This window comes from Haemorhous mexicanus, chromosome 6 (genome assembly GCF_027477595.1).
Source record: "Haemorhous mexicanus isolate bHaeMex1 chromosome 6, bHaeMex1.pri, whole genome shotgun sequence".
In the NCBI taxonomy this organism is placed as follows: domain Eukaryota; kingdom Metazoa; phylum Chordata; class Aves; order Passeriformes; family Fringillidae; genus Haemorhous; species Haemorhous mexicanus.
In genome coordinates, this window is record NC_082346.1 from 48,191,936 (window position 1) to 48,207,515 (window position 15,580).

General features: G+C 37.2%; 1 protein-coding gene across 2 annotated transcripts in view; it reads left to right on the forward strand.

Annotated features, from left to right (window-relative positions):
* Positions 1-15,166, forward strand: part of SPATA7 (spermatogenesis associated 7) — a 32,003-nt gene extending 16,837 nt beyond the window's left edge. The window contains exons 6-12 of one of the 2 annotated variants that reach the window (XM_059850112.1): positions 6,475-6,944; positions 7,996-8,062; positions 8,531-8,601; positions 9,404-9,457; positions 10,746-10,823; positions 12,209-12,266; positions 12,621-15,166. In XM_059850112.1, the coding sequence (XP_059706095.1) occupies positions 6,475-6,944; positions 7,996-8,062; positions 8,531-8,601; positions 9,404-9,457; positions 10,746-10,823; positions 12,209-12,266; positions 12,621-13,118 (1,296 nt within the window). In that variant the 3' untranslated portion in view covers positions 13,119-15,166. The remainder of the gene's footprint in view (positions 1-6,474; positions 6,945-7,995; positions 8,063-8,530; positions 8,602-9,403; positions 9,458-10,745; positions 10,824-12,208; positions 12,267-12,620) is intronic. The other variant, XM_059850113.1, reaches the window with a different exon arrangement.
* Positions 15,167-15,580: the final 414 nt, after the last annotated feature.

The following is a 15,580-nucleotide window of genomic DNA, read 5'->3' on the forward strand; positions in this document are numbered from 1 at the left end:
TCGCCTCAGCTGAAATTCCTGTCCTCTGTCACTCCAGAGTTTTGTACCATTTCCTAAGGCAGAGCTCTGTTACCTCTACCCTCCCAAGCAGAAGAATCAGGAATCTTCAATTTTTTTTCTTAATGAAAAGTCCTAGTTTATAATACATTTTATCTAACAGTATATTAAATCATTCAGTTGCATTTCTTGAAAGCAGAAATAATGCTTAGACCAAAATATACCATTATGTATATATATATTCTGCTTATATGCATAGGCTCACTTAGTTTGGCTGGAATTTCATCAAGCTATGTGGTGTCTATTTCTAACTAATAAATAAATAGGTAAATAGCCCAATAAATTACATTTTTGTTCATCACTGTAAATGAGCAATTGCATCTTGAAACAGAATAACAATTTAACTCTGTGATTCTAACAGCATAAGCTCCATTGTTTAACTATCTGTAAAGCTAGAGGACATTTCCAAGTAGTACAGAAAGTCAGTTTCTTTCTGTGTGACTGATTTTTGTAGCAGGCAGCCTGAGTGTGACCTTATTGCAGTGCAGAGAAATAATGCTTTGAAATTCAATACATGGCTCCTAGTTATGGATGAAAGCACAGGCATGAATAAGAAAAGGCAGAAAATGTGATATTTTAAATCTAAATTTTATTTTTATTAATACAATTTTTTCCTTCCATGTTACTTTTTTGCAAACTTGGGGCAGGCAAAGTCCCTTAAATTGTTTCATTGCAAAACCAAGTAACACGTGTCTCTAATTACTGCATGAACTCCCAGCTTTAAAATGAAGGGATGCACTATAACAAAGTGCAGCTTTTTTCCTTTTTCAAAATAAGATTTTCTGAAATTGTGCCTGAATTGAGCTGGCCATGAGTAAAAGCTCTGGTTTGAACAAGACTTGGTATTTCATATCGTGTGTCCAAGTAATCCTATTAATAGGCATTTCTGGCTGCTAATGAATTTTTTAAAATAAATTAATCCATGCCAAAAGTCAGTTGAAGGAAGGCTGCTTCACAGGAGGTTAAATTTTCTATTTTAACCGTTTGCATTTGAAGTGTGCCTTTGCCTTGATATCTTTCAAGATCCCTTTCAGCCTGTTTTTTTTGAGATTGATTTTTTTTTTCTGGAGAATGAAAGTTGTGGCCATGTGCTTGTGCATATGAAATATAGATTGGGAAACACCATTAACTGGTTCTAGTCTCTTGTTAATTTTGTATGCAACACACATGTGGCTGTGTGGAATGCCTACTGAAATGCTTTATATTTAAAGATTTATTACACTCTTATGATACCAGCAGTCTGAACATGTATTGTGCTTAAATTAGTTCTGTCATAATGGGAGATGTCAGTGACTAAACGAAGCAGAAGAACCTTCTGAGTATCAAAGAAAGTTGTTTTCATTAGGAATATTCAAATTTCCTTTCAGGCTTCATAGTGACAATCACCTCTTGTGCTGGTTGTTTGAATTAATGCACTCAGTATTTGATAAAAGTAGGAACCTACTACATTAAAGAATTGACACCCACACACACATGCACAAAATGAAAGAGTGTACCAGGACCATAGTTTTGAAAAATAGTGATATCAGGATACAAATTGAATATATTTATAGAAGGTCCAATTTGTTCACGTTTGTAGGAATTTTCTTAAAGGCAGCTTGTCACTTCCTATAGGAGAGTTTTTCTCTATCCAGACAGCAGAGAGCAGGTGCTCAGCCTACTTAGAGCAATATTTAAATGGCTTTCTCAAGTTAAAAGAATCATACCCTCATTTATTGCAAATTTGCAGCTTCTGTATCCTGACAGAAGCTGCAAAGGTTCATAAGGCATCTCTTGATCTCATTTTATAATGGTACTATTCTATTGGAAGACCTTTTCAGACAAGAACAAGTTAATTTCAAGATTAAACTAATCTTATTGTAATTTCAGTGACCCCAGTGAGAGCTGCCTTGGACCTTTTATGTGAAAAAGTATTTAGCAATCTTTCTTTTCAAGGTTTGGTTTTTATAAGGCAACTGATACTTAGTGGCTATTGAGCTGGAAAACTAAACTTCTTGTAGAAATTAAAAGTAACTTATAGAGAAATTTGGATTCTTTCTCTGTGTTACTACTATTGCCTGTCAGATGACAGCAGTATGCTTTGGTCTCATTTTACTGAATTTTCTGTTCCACAGAGTCCATGAAAATTCAGAGGTCCTCTCTCTACATGCTTGCTGCAAAGTACTCTCAGTTTACCCCAGTTTTGTGACTAATAAAATTGAAGTATAAATACATACTTTATGAAACTTTTTAAGGGAGCTGCTGAAATGTATCATTGAGTAGATTTGTATCTTTCAAAACAGATTATACTTGGTTGAATTAACAGAATAGAAACATATATTGATAAGCAAGATATAAATCAGGATTTTTTACTCCAAATTACATTAGTTATAGTTCTTGATAGTTCTAATAGCTAAAGTTCGGATACTATAATGGAATTTTTAAAAAATTTTATTTGAAGAATAAAAGTAAATATATTTTAATAAATTTGCTAGTTGTAGGCATGTTTTTTGTCTTTTTTTTTGTTTCCTACTTAAACATCTGATGTTTTTAATAGAAAACAGAGCAGAAAGTGAGTACACTTTCTTACCTTTTTTTTTGCAACAGAGGATCATTTTCTGAATAAGAGACAAATTGCAGACAAACAGCGTTCCCTGAAACTCCCTAAAATCTTTTGAAGTGACATAGTTCCTTGTTCATGATATTGTTTCTTTGTCTGTGTGGAGTGTACTTCTCCCTGTTTGAGTAGTAAAGTTTTGCCTCAGGATAAGGGCTTTGAAAGACATTCTTTTCTCAGTTTTTGACTGAGTACATCTCACAGCTGACACAGATGCAGTTTTGGGTTGCAATTCTCTCTAGTTAAGAGCTACTTGGTCCATCCTACAAATGAAATATTTGAGAAGGAGAAGAAAACTGCCCTAAGCTTCCTCATGTGGAATTCACAGTCTCTGAAAAAATTCCTTTGCCCAGGATTTTTCTCCTGAGAAGCTGAGAGGCCTCAGAGAAAAGGAAAACAATTGTGATCTCATTTGCTTCTCCTGTGTTGTGCTCATGTGTAGCATGTGTTTGGAGATTGTTTACCCAAAGGTGATTGCCTGATTGGATTCTGGTGTGAGTTGTTTTGACTCTTTGGCCAATTGGAGTCAAGCTGTGTTGAGACTCTGGAAAGAGTCAGGAGTTTTCATTATTATCTTTTTAGCATTCAGTAAGTATCCTTTCTGTATCCTTTAGTATAGTATAGTATTCTTTAATATAATATAGTATCATAAAGTCATAAATTAGCCTTCTGATAAGATGGAGTCAGATGCATCATTCCTGCCTTCGTCAGGGCATTCCCTGCAAATACAATATCCTCATACATAAGGAGTGCTTAAATTTAGGATATTTCCATGTCAACCTTGTCTCATTTTGTATCAACTCAACTGCTTCTGAGAAAAGAACATGTTATTTTCATAAGGTGTAGATAAATAATTGGCTAATATAACTTTGTATATTTTCTTAATAATTATTTTGCATAATGCAGGGAACCAGTCCTCATATGCTCACAAATCCTTCTACAGTACAATTTATATTGCAGCTCAATGAACTGCTTTAGTCACTGAGAGTAAAGCATTTACAAGAATTAAGCTGTTTATAATATACACTGAAGAGTATGGAATTAGCTTTTATCTATATAGGTGGATGCTGAAACTTTCCAGTCTTATCTGTTTTCTATAGTGCTGAGCTACCACTGCAACTACTTTATATGCAAACAATCACACTGGTAAGCCTCATTATTCTGCTTGCTAACACAGGCATTTGTTTGGCATTGTAACTGCATGTTATCAGTTCAGCATTTAATTATGCTGTAGTAGTAAAATACAGTTGACTCACATGAGACACCATCAAGAAGAGCTTATTTTGCCTCAGCTAAGTAAAATCAAACTTTGCATTAGGCACCAGCAACTCTGGATATTTCGGGGTCCTGGAATAGTTAAGATAGATCTTACTGATGTGAGAGAAAATTGTAATGAAGGAAATATATGGTATGATGGCAGTGTGATCTGTGACTTAATTTTCACAATGAAATACCTGAATTTTTTAATATTCCTGTAAATAGCATTTGCTGCTTGCCAGAAAATGTGTATTCATCATAATTGAGCTTTAATTTAAAATATTTTGTTTGAAAGGAAAAAGAATGAAAGAGCATAGATCCTAAGCAATAACAGAGAAACTGGAGCATTTATACAGTAAAAGTCTATTGCTAAGAATTTTTAAAAACACCTTTTTTAGGGTTGAAAGTTAGAATAGAAAATCTGTGTATATTTACAAGATATGCTACCAATTATATAGGTTAATATATTACACTATATCTTACTGGTTTGCTAGTGATATATTATTATCTTACACTATCTATTTGTAGGTTAGAATGTCATGAATTTTCAATAAATGTATAAAGATTTCCAGTTTTGGTCACTGGGAATTTTTCTCTCCGTGCCCACCCCAGTAGGAGACTTCAGAAGTCTCAGGACAAGTATTGATTATTTTGCAGAATCCCCACAGACACTTTATTTTACAATTATTTTTGTGACTTTTGTTGACATTCAGACCATTGTCACTTCCTGGTGGGGAAAATCACACATCCAGCCTTCAATCCAAATCTTAATCAGTTGATTATTTTCAAAAAGTTAAGTGTTCTTGAGGATTTTTTCAAGGTTTATATTGTGCTGAGGCAATGCAGCCCCACTGGAAATGCACTAGATCTGTGTTTGTCTTACTCTCTCAAAGTAGTTTCCAAATAGCTTAATCATGAGATCAGTGTAGGCTCCTCGGTGAGTCTGTGAACCTTCTCAACTGGCATTATGGTTGATGTCATAAATAAATGTACATGTCACAGCACATGTGTTGGTCCTACCATGGTGCATCCACCCTTTCTAAGGCGTTCCTTCAGTAACTTCAGCAATGTAATGCTTCTGCTTTGTAGTTTTTATTTGGTTGATAGAAGTATAATACCAATGAATAAAACACATATGGAAATCATCTTCCTCTTCTTCCCTTTGTCACTGCAGAGCTTATGGTCTGTACTGGTGTCTCTTTGTCTTCCTGTTCCTTGTTCAGGTGGTGGAGGTACATGGAGAAGTTAATTTCTGTGTTAGCTTATCTGAACTAAACTTCAAGTTTGTTAAAAACCTCAAATGGCTTAGAAATTTAATTTTCTTCTTTGGAAACACATCTACTTGTATACTTTCTCCTAAAATCTTACGAACCTGTGTTGCTGATGATGTGGACCTATATGAACTGCCCCAGAGTTAGGAAAGTATGATAGTAATTTTAGAAAGTTAGCTGTTGGTTTTGAATTGGATTTTCTCAGATGTTATAATTCAGCTGTTGTTTTGCCTTGCTGATTGCATGGTACAGCAGTGAGATTTTCCAGAATAACACTATCCTCAGCTTGTCTCCCTCACTGTTGCGCTGTAAGCTCTGTCTCTGGGAGTTGTGGTGCTAGATAGTTAGAGAATACACAGTGGGAGTCATCTCTTCTGCATCATACAGTTGTTTAATTTCATAAATAGTTACATCTGTGTGTGCAATAAACTGGTTTATGCAAAATTTTGTTTGCAGATAGGCTTCTGGTTTAATCTTCCAGTTCTGCAGCATGCCTGCCCATGGAGATTGTAAAATGCCATACATGATTTTCACTGATTGACAGAATATTCGGTGGGTGACTGTATCCTAGGTAGGAAAAGAAAATACAAGAGCTGTTTCCATAAGGTGTTTCAGACACATTGTAAAGCAAAATTACGAGTGTGCATACCCTGTCCAGGTATTTATGCTTTGATATTGCAAGTTTTTTGAAACTCTATGACTGAAATAAAATTTCTATTTTATTGTTCATTCTAATTTAACACAACAAACAAAAAAATTGCCAAACCAACCAGAAACTCCACCTTAAAATATCACTTGAGTTTAGTTGTGTTTCTGTCTTGTTTGTCTTTGGCACAGCGTCATAATACAATTCCAGAATAATCTTGAATTTTTCAGCATGGGATAATTATGGGTAATGTCTGCCTTAGCTTGCCCAGGTGGTATGAACAGAGCATGTCCAGATTATTTGACTCAGTGGAATCATTTCTGACTTCTAAAAATTTATTGATTAAACTCTTGGTTTGATGTAGCCATCAGTATTCTGTAACAGAGCACCAGTGTTTTGCTACTGAAGTAAACAATTTCCTTATTACTCTCTTATTTCCAGTGACTAGGTTTTAAAATCTGTTAGCACTGAGGCCGCTGTGAAGCCAGTTTGATTTTACAAAAATTGAAAGTTTTTACTTAGAAAATAATTCCAAGTTGGTAACTCCCAGTTACCAGCTGGGTAGCTCCCAGTAATAGCTGGGAGTACCATCAGAAGCAAAGCAGGTAACTTGCAAAGGAATCAAATGTTGTTTTATTTTTACCTAGAGTCTCTTGGAAACAGAAGATGGTGTCTCAGCCTCTGCTGGGCAGGCACAGTACCTATCAGGAGCACCATCTTCTTATGGCGAGGATTGCTTGGTTCACTCCAGTCCAGGGAAATGCTGCAGGAGACATTCTCGGAACACAGCTGGGGCATCTTACTCCTGTGTCTGTGTGTCCCGGGCACCAGGCAGACGCTCTGCACTCCTCCGCAGTCACTCCATCGAGAGTTTTGTGAGCATTGGTTGTTCCCAGAGGTGCCAAGGATACCACCCCCATGCCAGCGGCGGGGACCTTCTAGAGAGGCACTCGGAATGCTTCACTAAGAGCCAGAAACCTTTCACTCCACGCACCTTAATATCAGATGCTAAACCTTCCCTGTCAGAGTACAGGTTTTACACTCCTGCTCAGAGGAGGAAGAAAAATCGCCGCAAAATACAGCTTGTGGAAGCTCAAACACAGACTGATATAAGCAGGTACAGAGATCGAAGCTTTATTTTGAAGTTCTGGAATTTAGATGTTATCATAACATCTTCATAAAGGCGAGATGTTTTGCTCTCATTACATTTGTATAAAACCAGAATAATTATACTGATGCCTTACTAGAACTAACTACTAGAGTAATTATTCTGGATACACCTTAGCAAAAGCTAGAAAATAATGTGATTTTCCTTTTTTCATCGGTGTATTTTCCTGTCTTCTTTCTGGAACAACTGTTTTAATTTATACAGATTGGATACAAAGTGCCACTAAATTCAATCTGTGGAATTTCACATCTGCCTGGGAGAATCATTCCCTCTCTCTTCCCTATGCTCTCTGATGTATAGTTCTGTCTTGTAAAGAATTAACCAATATAAGCATGCAAGTAGTTCTCACTATTGCCCCTGTAGTCTCATGCTTTCCAGTCTGTTAATTAAGATATCGTGCACACATCCTTTTTTAACTCTTGATTGCAGCTCTTCATTGTTTTTTTTAAATTTAAATACCTTTGTATATACCCTGTATAAATTATTTTAAACAAAATTAGTGTCCATTTGCATTGAACTTCTTAGCAAGTTGAACAGTTCTGATTTAGTTTTGTTTCTGCTGATACTACCTTGTAAAGAGGAATCTTTTCCCTTCTGTGTCCTCCATGCCTGCATGTCCAACTCCAGTTTTGTCTGGAGTTGGACGTGCAGGTGGAATAAACTAGGAATTTCCTAAGACTGGAATTATGATAGCTTTGGCTCTGTATTGCAGCTGTTGATTTTCTGGCTGTGGGTTGTCTATTTTCCTGGTGCACTTTTAATTTTAGGATCATCTCCATTCTTAATTCTGAGCAATTATTTTAAATAATTCAGTTATCCCCTGCTAATATGCAGCTAAATAACTCATTTGGATCACCTGTCTGGCAGAAATTTTCTGAACTGTTCAGTACTACATTCTGTTGAGGTTGATGAGACATTTCCATAGTGGCACTGCTATTCTCATCCTGAATTTTTTGAAAGTAGTCTACTTGGGAATCTAATACCTCTCTAAATTTTGTAGCTTTTCATCTGCAGACCAAGTGCCTGTGAGAAAAGTTACAGGTGAAAAGCAGAAGATCAAATCAAAGGTAATAATGTATCTGTCACCTGGGTACTCTTCCCACCACCATCCCTGTGGGGTAATACACTTCATCACTGCCGCAGCAGTGAGCAGCTGATTTAGATGTTCTTCTCTCTATTGCCATGACATGAGTTAGTTCTATAGAGGAGAGAGAATTTCAGAACAGTGAGTGGAAACTATAAGAAAAAACACTGAGGCACATGAAGAGATCTCTTTAATTTTATTTTATTTATTGTTTCTCTTTAATTTTATTTTATTTATTGTAAATGCACTATCAAATATCTGCTAAGGCCATAGATAATTGGTACATGACTTTCCAGCAGAACGTGTCCCATTTGTCTGTTTACCCAGTTTCTCAGAAAATATATGGAATTTCTAGGGCTGCTTAATCACAGAGAGTTATTAGATTCATTTTAATGGCAAAATTCGCTGTGTATTTGCACTGATAATAAAGATTTTTGTTTCTGTGTTGTAGGCTGAAGATATAAGATATGCTTTGGATGAGCCTGAGAGAGGAGTAGATGGTTTTCAACACTCCGACCCAAGGTGCCTGATTTACAGCAGCGGGGAATATTTGAAATGTTCCTTTCTATACAGCTGGTCCTTAGGCCATAAGTCTTCACTAGCATTTCTCTTTATGTCTTTTCACAGAACTTTTATTGGGTTTTTTATATCAATGGCCTTTCCCAACTTCAAAATTCATTCTTTTCTTGTGATAAGTTCCACTGGGAAGCCAATTAAGAAAGAGAACTCTGAAAAATATGAGTATTTTTGTCAGAATTGACTGATGAGACATTAATACAGTTATTAGTGCTGTACATCTGAGCTCACAGACTGTATAGTATTATAACTAAAAACTGCATTGCAGGAGCATTTCCCACATCTTTTTCTGAAAACCTAATACTGGGATAGCTGTAATACAAGAGCAGTGTTGGAAATCAGACCAGAGCCCAAGGGCTCCAAGCTGATTCTCCTCATTGCTGACCTAAGTGTCACATGTGACTTGCTGATTTTCTCTCTGGCCTTTTCATACAAAGGCATTTTTATCTGAGGAGAAAAAATGAGTTTAAAAGCATTCTTATGGATAACAGAGAATGAATAGCATCTGAAGTAGCACCAAGGTCTTCTGAGCACTGCATCAGGGGAGGTGGTGTAATACACTTGAACTGTAGTCTTTCAGGTTTCAGTGCCAGCAGGGGATTTTGTCTACTGGAGCAGGGTTTAGGGGTGTTATGGTGGGGTTTTTTGTGAAAGGGAATCATATAATGGCTCCAGAAGAAAATTATATGTAAGGTAGTATAAAAGGGGTTTAGAATGTTTTTTTCTTGCCCTCTGATTTTGTGATTAGAGAGACATCATGGTGTCCTCAGAAGTCTTCACCAAAGAGAACTGACGATGCTGAGTAAGTATGCTTTTAAACCATTTTTCTTCTCATTTACAACATCAGACTAGAAGGCTTTCCTCAAAACTGATGAACTTGAAAAATAAAATACTTAAAAAATTTTATGTGAATCAAAAAACAAAGAAAATTCATTTTAACTTGAGAAGATTGTGCAGTGCCTATAGTTTGTTTCCATTTCTTTTTAGGTCTGTAATCTCTGAAGCAAATATTGGCAAATGAAGCACCAAATTGAAAGGCATTCTTACCACATTTCTGTACTGAAATTTGATGAAAATTAGAAGAGTTTTGAGTTATATTGAGAAACACTAAAAAGCTTCATCAAGTGGCCTTGGAAAAGTCATTTAATTCTTTGTGCTTTAGGACAGCCTTGTACATGCCTAACTTAAGGCTTATAATAGAGGTCTCAAATACCAGCTTTAGGTAACTTCCTTGACTATAGAGGGAACCAAAATTATAATCTTTAGGCACAATAACAAATTTTATGTAATGAAAATCGTGCAAGATGTATTCCATCTTTTATTTTCTGTTTATTAAGACTGGAGAATGACTCAGTAGAGTTTGATTGGATGCTTTGGGAGACTTGGAAAGATGCTGTGAAAGAGAAGCAGCACTGAAATATTTTCTTTTGGGGTTTTCTTTCATGTTGTCTTTCAAGCAGAACTCCAGACTTTTTGAGAGTGTCTAATTTAGAGTAATTGGCATCAACAACTCTTTTAGAGGTACTAAAATAGAGATAAGAGGTGAAAGTCACATCTCACACTAAGACTTTATCCATTGAGGAGATGTGTTGAAATGAGTTGCTGCCAAATAAGTAGTTAAATCATTTTCAGCTTCCATTTAGGACCAGCAATTTTCAGCTGCAGTCAGATTCTCTAGAAGCTCCTTTGGAAGCCTATACTCAGAGCATCAAACTGCAGTTGTTCACTTTTTTTTCCCAGTTAGCTCCCCTTTCTTGAGTGCAATGCAGGTTCTGAACTCTTGCCAAGATTCACTGATTCCCTCTGGATCTCTGTGCTAATTTATACCACAACAGAAAGTTAGCATAAAGACAAAGCACCGTGACCACCTTTCTAACAGTCTCATATTTTGCAGTTTTTTATTATCCAGATTGAACAAAAGGTTTAGTTTGTTGTGATAGCCTCACCTTTTCTGAAACATAATTGCTGATACAAGAACTATAAAATCTTCTTAATGGCCTTTCCAGTGAAGGTGATGAAACCTATTAAAATATGTCATATGTGTTTCTATGGTAGAGCATTTAACATTGGGGTTTCTATTCTCCCTGCAGAGAAGAGGAGCTTTTGTATTTAACTTTCATTGAAGAAGTAACAAATGAAATTCTTAGACTTGGCATATTTTCTAGCAGGTAGGTTACAGCTGTTTTCAATTTTGTAATGCTATGTCAGAAACCCATGGACTCCATAAGTAAGGGAAGTAGTGATTAGTAATAATTTCTTTATACACACATATACACAATTAGCCTTGTTTTTGTTTTGTTTCCTCTTCTTTTTTGCTTTATGTAAGAAAGGGGAACTAGGAAATACCTTTGGGTCATTGACTTTGATCTGCTGCTATGTACCATAAGATAAAAGCTTCTGTCAAAAACTGACCTGGAACCCTCGGTGGAAAAATACTAAAAACTCATTTTAGTCCGCAACATCTGTTTTGCTAAATAAACTGAGTTACTAATCTTTTACACAACAGGTCCTTTGTCCCCCTTCTGTCCTTCCAGTTCCAGTATGAATTCAGTCTTCAGCTGGGTTGCAATGGTTACATTCTCTTGCAGATAAAGGTTCACCAACTGCTAAATCAGAATTTTTTTTCAATATGATACTGGTTCTTTCTAATAAAGAACTCTCAATTTATGCAAAAAAAAATTGCAGTATTTCTATACATACACTGAATATCTATACAGAATCTTAACCCATTTTTGAAATTCAGCATTCAAGGCAGTCTAATTTCATAATATTCTGATGTTTCTTTGGGTTGATAATGTTCCCAGCTGGGTTTGCTATTCTATGTGCTCTTATTTTTTTCTTCTTACGTCAAGGCTGTCAATAAGAATATTAAATACACCCAGTAAAAAAATTACTTTTTAAGAAATTTTGAGAGCAGTCTACCTCTGGCTCTTTTACAGTAATTTTTTCTTCCACTAGAACCCTTCTTACACTTTTTTTTAATAATTTGGCACATAAGGTAGGTAATTTCACTTGACTTTCTAGAATTCTGTTCCACTTACTGTGTACTTTTAGTTGTCACAGAACACTTTCTTTACAGAATTTTTTTTCTCACTCAGCCTAAGAAATGGAAGAGAGGTCTCAGGACTGAGGTCTTTTCTCTGAATTTTTTTTGTACTGAAGTTGGATTTTATTCCTTCTCTTTATTTATTCTTGTGTATAGCAGCCACTGTGGTGCATTCAAGAGATTTTGGATGCTTCAGCATGCCAGTACATGCCAGTAGAGTTACCACTGGATTGCAGCACATAGGCACACCAGGTCAAACACACACATAGCTGTACTGCAAGTCACCGCACAACTGCCATGTCCTGCCCAAAGCCAAGTCTGCCTGCTGAGCATGTGTGCAGTGGGTTGCTGACTTCAGGTAGCTCTCTTTGTGACAGAGTGGAATTGAAACAGTCGTAGAAGTGTCATTCAGCTAAGAAATGGAAATAAACCAGACAGTCATTAGGTTATGTACATCTGGTAAAAGTCGGTTTTCCTCCTGTGAAATAATTTGATTTTTATTTACAGGGTTCTGGATCAACTGTTTGAGTGCCATATAGAAGAAAATAAGAACCACCTTGATGAGGTTTGTGCTGCCCTTACAGTAGTCTCTGCATATGATTAAGGTGACATTTCCAAAGAGCAGGGCAAATGCACAGGTATATTGCAGGGTAAAGGTAACCAGAATACTCAGTGGGGAGCCTCTCTTTCTCCATAAATGAGATCTGCTCACTCATGGGTCACGGCAGATCAGGGGTCACAGGTACAGTGACAAAGAATGGATAACAGTCAATTCAGTTTGGTGACAGTCAGTGTTTCATTTAGTCACTTGATTGCAAGGAGCCTCCCTTTCCTTATGTCAGAGTTAAGCCCTGTGTGAGCAGTGCTCAGGTGCCATGGGGCTGGAGAAGTGTCAGCCTTTTCCTCCTTCACCCCTTAGGGCAAAATGCGCCAGATGTTGGATGTGCTGAAATCAGACCTTGGCTGCAACCAGGACAGCGACACAGAGCCAGTCCATGCAGGTCAGGAAGCCTCAGGTCCAGTGGAGCAGCAGGAGTGTGATACCAGAGAAGAGCTCGAGTTTAGCCTGTGTAAAGATCACAGGCTGAGGAAAGCTACAAAAAATGAAGAATTCTTTGAGACCAGGGACTTGTCATTAAAGAAACCAAACAAATGTGGATCACTGTCCCGGAGCAAAAGGTCAAGGGAGACACGGGGCAAGGAGGACTTCTCAGAAGAAACCACAGAAATGATGGGTGCTGGGAAAGAGCCTGATTTCCGTGGTGTGGTATTTGAAGAACACCTGGACACTTCACCCACCCGTGAGGCAGCTTCAAATTTGTTTGTTTGTGACAGTGATTTCGAAGTCAGTAAGGAACTTGATGAACTTGATGAAAACTTTGCAGGGGCCCTTCACATTTCACCTAGGTATTCATAACTATAACCAAAACTTACCTGTTAGACAAGGATAGAGCTCTTTCTGTGGTGAACTGCCATTTATCAACCAATAGTAAATTGTTAGGTTTATTTTGAGTTATTTCTGTTTAAATACTGCTAAGATCTCTGTAGCAGGATACTATTAATTGGACATTAATCTCTGTGTAAATTAGATCTTAAAGGGTAAAGAGTCAGTTAAGGATCAGTTACCAGAAGAATTTTTTGTATTTTGCCCATAATTGTATAACTCAAAACAAACTTGAGAATATTAAAACTAGATTTATATTTTTAGAGCTTTAATAATAAGTTATGAAATTTTTTTTATTTAAATAAATTAATTGATAGTGCAGTTGTGGTCCTGCTATAAAGATCTGAGATGTTGTAGTCTGCAAGAATTCAACAACTTAACATAAACTTAACATCAAATAATGTCCTCTTCCAGAATGGACAAGCAGTTCCACCGTGTAGTGTACTGTTACCATTTGCAGAAGCCCACCAATGAAAAATCAAACTATTTCACAAGAAGAAAATCCAAATTTTAACAGATCTATGTTGATTAATGACTGCAGTTTTTTATTTTCAGTTCTTTACTGAATGTGACTGCTAAGTTCAATTTCTTGCACTGATGATAGCCATGGCATAGCATTCTGCATCAGGCTTTGGTTTTGGAAAAGGATTGAATTGCTTACTGTTTGATGACTAGGCCTGTGTAGAAGAAGACACATCAGGCACCTTGTACAGCACATGGAAAAGAGGTGGTGGTGGTTTAAGTTTAAATTGAAGTTAGTACATGCAATGTACAAAATCAACCCAAGTGTCATTGTTTAATCAGAGTACAGCTATTGCTGTAGCAGGTAACAGGTTCTGAGGAAATGCTGACAGGATACATTGTCTTGCTGTAGATGAGGAACTAGGAGAGGTCTTAGGAACCTGGATAAAGCCTGTCCTCTGATATCTCCTAGGGTCAGTTTCTAACCCTCTTCCTCCAAGGACAAGCCCAAGCTGTACCAGTTCTTACAAAACAACTGCCACCACCTGTCTCCCCTGTGCCTCGTGAGCATCAACCAAAGTCTGTGACTGTTGGCCAGAGAACCCATTGCAGCTTAAAAGAGCTCCAATAGACACAGACCACTGCTTCTCTTATGAAGCGTAAACTTGTAGACAAAAAGCAAATGTCAAAAAACAGCTAGAGGAAGGCAGTCAGAGAAAAACATGTCTGGCACAACCAGCACTGCCACGCCGAATGCAATTCCCAAAAAAAGCAAAAGGCACTTTCCTGGGTGCCTTGTCCACAATAATAAATTGCACTTGTTGACAATGACAGGAGACCAGAGTTTATTTTAGCCAGATACATGTGGCTGGGCAGATGGGCACCAGTTGGCTGCCTTGTAAGCCTGGCCTGCAGCATGAGTGCTCTGGCTCACTGAAAAGCAGGTGAGATAATGTGAGGACTTCTACATCCTCCCATCAGAGCCTGTCTTGTTGAAAATATGGGACCACAGGGCTGAGTCAGTGCAGTGCAGGGAGGGCTTGTCCTCAATCACAAGTGATCACAGACCTCCTCCCATCCTCAAGGGAACTCCATCTCTATTCCTTACCCAAGGTAGCTGAACAGAAAGGATGCCCTAGGAAACTTGTTTCCACTTTACAAAGAATTCTGCCCCACAGGAACTGGTTCAAAAACTAAAGAGCATGGTTAGATGCATTCAAGTATAAAGCCTCTTTGCTCCTCAGCCAGGACTGCACCCATTCTTCGGGCCCTCCACTCCAAGTTCTCCATTTTTGGTCAATAATAGGAATTTAGAGTTTTTTCCCTTCCTATCGCTACGCTTGTGACTTGTACATCATAAAAAATGTCACTTTGGCTTCTGGTCTGCATGAGTCTGATTAAAGATTAGTAAGAATTTCACATTCAAATTCTGTAAATTAAAAAATACTGTAGGAAAACACTACAGCAGTGAACTTCACAGATAGGCACAAGTAATGGCATACTCGTTTCCTGTAACATAAGTACAAGTAACATAAAAATAAATAAAAATCTTGACCATATTTCCTGTCGATGAACTGTCTCAACATCAATGACATTTTTTTCCGAGTAACTTTTTTTCTGGGTGACAGCAACTTAAAAGAGGAAATAAATTGATGAAGACAGACCTTTCACAAAGAAAGCACCTGTCTGCCTAAACTGTAAGTGTGAACGTTTACTGGATCCACAGTGAAATGTCTGTTAAAGAACCAGAGAATTACATACCCCAGCATCCAGCAACTGGAGCAGTGAGTCCACTCCACAGAACTGGTTTCTCTCATTGTAGAGGCATTCCTATAAGATAGTAGGGAAAAAATATTCTAGATAAATGTTACCTATATAAAATCAGTTTATCTGCAGATCCAGGAGCAAATTCAGGCTGTCTGGGATTTAAAACTTTCTCTCTTCTATTCACATTTACTTTTAAGATGGTGCTT